This window comes from Pelecanus crispus, chromosome 4 (genome assembly GCF_030463565.1).
Source record: "Pelecanus crispus isolate bPelCri1 chromosome 4, bPelCri1.pri, whole genome shotgun sequence".
NCBI lineage: Eukaryota > Metazoa > Chordata > Aves > Pelecaniformes > Pelecanidae > Pelecanus > Pelecanus crispus.
Genome location: NC_134646.1, coordinates 45592398 through 45598028, shown reverse-complemented (window position 1 = coordinate 45598028; position 5631 = coordinate 45592398). Strand labels below are relative to the sequence as shown.

The 5631-nt window shown below is 39.5% G+C and overlaps 1 protein-coding gene across 1 annotated transcript; it reads left to right on the top strand.

Moving 5' to 3' along the window:
* Positions 1–3046: 3046 nt before the first annotated feature.
* On the top strand, positions 3047–4892 carry SCRG1 (stimulator of chondrogenesis 1). Its single transcript, XM_009488752.1, has 2 exons — positions 3047–3282; positions 4838–4892. The coding sequence occupies exons 1-2, from the start codon at positions 3047–3049 to the stop codon at positions 4890–4892; spliced, it is 291 nt and encodes a 96-aa protein (XP_009487027.1).
* The last annotated feature ends 739 nt before the right edge of the window (positions 4893–5631 follow it).

Here is a 5631-nt window from a genome sequence, read left to right as displayed (position 1 = left end):
TTCCGTGGTATGCAAAAGCAGATAAGGTCTTTGACATGTATTTCGAAATAAATATGCACATATTAGCTCTGTTCTTTACCTAGGCAATCGGTGACACTCCATCATCTGTGCAACAATATTCAGGAAAAGAAATTGCAGCAGTTTGTCAGAAAAAGATGCTGCATCTGAAGGGTCTGCCCAGTTTATCAGCATCGATCCTGTGCAGGGAGCTGATGAAACACTTCAGGTCCTTGGCAGTCTTTCATCTGCAAACAGGAACCTTTCTCTCACAGGAAAGGAATAACCTTTTGAAGAAAGGTCTTTTGACTAAAAGTTTCCTTTCGGTTATGATCTGCAAAAAACCCAGAGGAAATATTTAGGCAGAAATAAAATTGTAATAAAATAAATACAAAGTTTTTTTCTGAATAACAACAATGCTGAGCTTTGGTAAGATGCGTAACTGACCCAACAGTGAAGCTGTCTATCTGTAGCTCACCAGCATATTGACTTTGCTAATACTGATTTTGGCAGTTATCCATATAAGCCCTCTTGATGATGCACTATAGCAACATCCTGTTCTATTCCAAGGCAAGTAGTGAGTTACCTTAAAGTGTAGGTCATGATTTTTTAATCCAGCAATTTGACAGTCTATAGAAAATCTGCCCGTTTTCAGGACAGAATGAGTTCCTATGCATTTTGAGCAAACAGGCAGCTAGCAACAGATTCAAACAAGCATCCCAGGTAGGGAAAGATCACCCAAATTATTAGGAACAAAAAAAAGCACACAAGAGCAAGATATGATGCATGCCTCATCCTCAGGGGAAGAACTCACAGAATAATCCAATCACAGGAAACAAAGGCATAACCCCCCTGCTTCCTAAATTTCTCTTTCATGACACACTTCAATAATTAAGCTCAATTATTTGAACAGAAGAATGTTAAATTGTACTCCTTGACGTTGGCATTTACCAAGGTATAGTATAAACAAACTTGTTCTCTTTAAGCATTAGCCTTCTCCGAGCAGAACCCTGATAACTGCAGTGTTTATACTCCTACAAAATAAAACCATTATTACAATAATACAGATTCTTTACTCAAGTCTAAAAAACAACATCAGGCAAAGTTAGAACAATGTTTACTTTATCTGAGAAGTAGTTTTGAGGTCTAAAACTAATAAAGACAGTATGTTATTCAATACTGCACTCTAAGGTAATTAAAAAATAGATCCCCAAGGCTCCATTACTAGTAGTTTATACGAGTCTCCTACTCAAAAGTTCACATACAAGTTCATGGAAACTAAAAGCAATCATTCAATGAATTTTGCTTCTATGACGGAAGTTCAAAAATACACAAGAGTTTATTTTCACTTCAGTCATGTTCTTTAATATGTTGTTCACTTTTTAGTATTTTATTTGGCTACTTGTGTTCAAAAAACAAGTTTGCACAAAATCTTATGGAAAAAATGTAATCAAAGAGCATCAAGGTGTAGTATTTTAGCCCTAATATGAATCCAAATTCCCAGATTTTCTTAGCTAGAGTCTCTGGCGTGTCATTCATTGGCTGAAGAAATGGAAGTTCAGCAAGATAGCTACGGTGGTGAGGTAACTACCCAGGAAAAATTATGACAAAATACAGAAACTTTATACATTTAATAGCTTATTGTTTGTATTTTCAAAGGTGACCTCAAGAGTTTTACAAAATAAGCCAAGCGGGACTATTATCTTAGCAACTTCTACAGCTGGCATGCCTTAATTTTTTTTCTTATCTAGATAATAGCTCTGCCACCTTAACTTGGCATTTGACAGTCTTTGATCAGACATTGCTTTATTCCCAGTTGTTTTTGGGTTAGTCTAGAGCACTCTGTTCTGTAGCCCCGCGAGAAAGACTAGAAACAGGCCATAATGTTGTAGTGTCAGGGGATCGACTCCAAAGTGCCAACAGGACGAAGGGCAACAAAGTCTTCTGTGAGGCTAGCACAAGTACAGTGAGGAGCCCTCAGGGAGAGCTCGCTGGGCAGAGCTGACCAACGCTTTAGGTTAGTTTTCAGAGCAGAATTCCTATTTAAATTCGGTAAGGTATCAGACCCCTTTCATTTAAGCACGAGGAAAGGTAAAACACCCACCCTCTCTCCTAATACCAATAAAGTCGAGGTTGAGGCATTGTTCAAAATGCTGATTTAAAAGTGAATGCAGGTTTGAGGGTCTTATCCAAAGCTTTGTGGCATGGTCACTCTCTGCGCAAAGCAGCACAGAAGAGCAGAGCCAGCATTAAACAAGCTCACGCAGACAGTGGAAAACCTAGTCACCACCAGCGAAGTTTTGCAAGGGATCATTTATCCCATCTTTTAAAAAGCAGCATCAATTAAACCCTAATGGCCTCCTATAGCAAGACTCAGCTAAGCAGCTTGCAGTACTAAAAAAAAAGATTAAAAAAAGAGAAATTTCTCAGTAATGCTGTATCATACCAGAGCCTGCAGTGTAGGAATGACAGAGACCACCGTCCAGGACAGCACTGCAGAGAGCTTCAGCCTCCTCTGCTGTTTAATGCTTCAGTTTCTCGAGCAGTCCGTGACAGAGGATTCAATCAGCAGACAGTTTTTCCACAACTTTGATGGGGAAAGATACTATTAATTTTATGTGAGTGACTCTCTTCAACAGGCAAAACGGCCAGGAAGGCGAGGAAACACACCCAGACATTTTCCCCTGATTTGGTAGCAATCAATACATTCACTTACACCACCGAGAGAACACAGCCAGCTCAAAGCAATTTTCTCAAGGTGAGAGGCCAAAGAAACAACAAAATTGCCAGCAACAGAAGCCTCAATTCCCAATGAAAGGATTCCCAAGGTTGTACAGAAAGTAATGAATATCAATTCTGCTGCAATATTATTTACCTCCTAGGAGAAAACACTCTCCAGCACAGAGGCTCAAACCCCCAAAAGTTCACAGGAAGGAAAAGAAAAATGCAAGCCAGAAAGAAAATTGGGGAAAGAGATCTGTGCAACAGCTATACCTGTGTCACGTACCTCATTTCTCTTTAGCATCCTACTGCAGGAAGCCTCGCAAAAATGAAGATGGTCTCGGCGCTGCTTCTGCTGAGCACCCTCTTGGGTACCCCTGCGGTGCCTTCCCGGCATCCCTCTTGTTACAAGAGGGCCCTCAAAGACCACAACTGTCAGAACATCCCTGAAGGCACGGAGAACCTTCGACAAATCGATGAAGGTCTGCAAGATCACTTTTGGGAAGGGAAGGGCTGTGAGGTGATCTGTTACTGCAGCTTGAATGAATTGCTCTGCTGCCCAAAGTAAGACCATGCTCATTTCATACACATTTGTACAGTTCTATATGACCACCCATTGTATTTCCATCATTTTACAGTTCCCACTGGAGGAATAAGCTATCATTTTAAAGAAATGCATCACTTCAGATGGTTTGCAATTATATCAAGATATAGCCAATTACCTGATACTCTGCCAGTTTTCAGTTTTTGTTTTTCAGGGGCTCACCTAGAACTTGCTAAGCATATTTTGTAAACCTGCATGTCCTATTATAGACGACTTTAGCATTTAAATCACCCAACTTTCGACTGTTCTGTTTGATCTAAACTGAGAACTACATCAAATCTTTATTCACAGCACTTTGCAATGAAGACGTTTTCAGGACCATAAACAAAACCATTTGATTTCTGTTCCACGGAAAAGAACTGTATTACTATTCTAAGATGCACGCACATATGTCAGTTGAATAAATGATTCTGTAAAGACAGCTGTTTAAAGAAAGCAAGCACACAGGGGGGAAGAGAGGTTCACAAATGCCAGCAAGGGAGAGAAAAGATTTAGCCCAAGAAGGTCAACACTTCTCTGGCTCATTGGCACTGCTGACAAAGCTGGACGGTGAAGTTCTCACTGAACGTGGATTTTTTCTCGTTTCACAGAAAGAATGTACATCCCAACAAAATTGAGTTAATGAACACCACCAGCCCATACTGGTTTGAAGTAATAAAACTTATTAAGAGGTATTATTTCATTCAGCTTTCCAGTAACATCTTTTCTTCAGGAAATTCAGATTAAAAATATCAGCACTTCAAAACTTACTAATACTTCAGGGACATTAAAATGCAATGGCATTATATAGGCAAGCAAAAATGACTTTTTGTATGTGCTCCTCTTACCACCCAAGTTTCTCAGGTCCCCTAAAATCCAGTAAAAGGCAACTTTTCAGCACTCCCATAGGGGACTAGATTTGAACCAAGTGGGAACGACTTCTAAAGCTAGAAACCTCAGATTCAAACTGAGAGCAGGGTTTAAATAAGTTTTTTGTATCTCACTCTCCCTAAAACCAGATATGGTGTCCTCACCCTGAAGCACACTTTGGGTTTCCAGCTTCAACCTCTGAGTTTTGAGCAGCCTAAGAAAGCCCTTTTCTTTGATACAAATATGTAAGGAGGTCTTCCTTCAACCATCTTGAGGTACTGAAGACCTACTTTGCAGGTCTGCTCTCAGGACAAATTGCACTGAACAGCATGCGTGCACGTGCGGAAGCTCTTTATTTTTCTAAAATTACGTATTTGGTAAGTTTACTTTCTCAAAGCTAAAATACCAGGGTGGAGTCCTGGCACTCTGGTCAGTCAATGAAAGTTTTTCCATCACTTCCAAACCAGGCCAGCAGAGGTAGAAACACAGTATCTTCATACAGACCTGCAGCTGCACTTGCATTGCTGGAAAGGCATCCCACAAACACACTAATTCCACATACACCCCACCAAAAGGTAAAAAAGAACCCCACAACTGGAAATGAATGTCATGCTAAAGCTCTGATAAAGCAATAATCTAATTTAAATACCTGGTAATATCTTTCAGGGATATTTTCTTTGGACCGAAGATATCTTTTGTGATTCCCTGCAACAGTCAGTGATGGACATCAAGTCTGCCAGTGAAGACAACAGACATCATTCTACAATCATGTAATAATGCTTTCAAGGGGAAAAACAAAACTACCACCAACAAAAAAAAAACCTTCCTAACCACAAGACAGTGCCTCTTTTTACACTGTCAAAAAATTTCCTTCCTATACCTTTTTGGAATCGCAAATATGTAAGAAATCCTTCCTTTCAAATGTGGTAGCTGTTTTAATTTCCACAACAGTGCAAAAGACAGTACAAGCTCTTAATGCATCCTAATATGCAGCCCACAGCGAAAAGCCTAATTTGCATTACTCAGCAGCACATTCTCAACTACTTTTGATGAAGAAATGCCAAGCTTAAGCTTTCATGTGGTTAAGAACATGACTCTCGTAGCAACCTACTGCAAGTGCAGCTTTCTATTGCTTTACTGCCACCACACAGTTAATGTTTTAAGCTGAGGCTACTCAGTCCCTGGCACTTCTGCAGCCTCCCACATTCTATTTAGGCATCTTAAACAAAATCCATGCACATACAGAAGGCAAACTTTCACCATTCCTATATGAAAATTCCACTGGGAAAAAAAATAGTCAAAACTCACATTAATAGCATTAAAGCACACTTCGGTCTTAATTATGTCTAACTGGTCACATGCATTAACTACGGAATCTGTAAAACCTTAAATTGTTTAATCTTAACATTGAACTTTTAAAATAGTAGAACAGTTACAATAGTGTATATTTATATTCAGAA

Excerpts from the sequence above, each read along its gene's own strand:
- SCRG1 (XM_009488752.1), top strand. The coding sequence starts at position 3,047 with ATGAAGATGGTCTCGGCGCTGCTTCTGCTGAGCACCCTCTTGGGTACC. Across the intron at positions 3,283-4,837 it reads GAATTGCTCTGCTGCCCAAA|GGATATTTTCTTTGGACCGA; the intron begins GTAAGACCATGC and ends AATATCTTTCAG.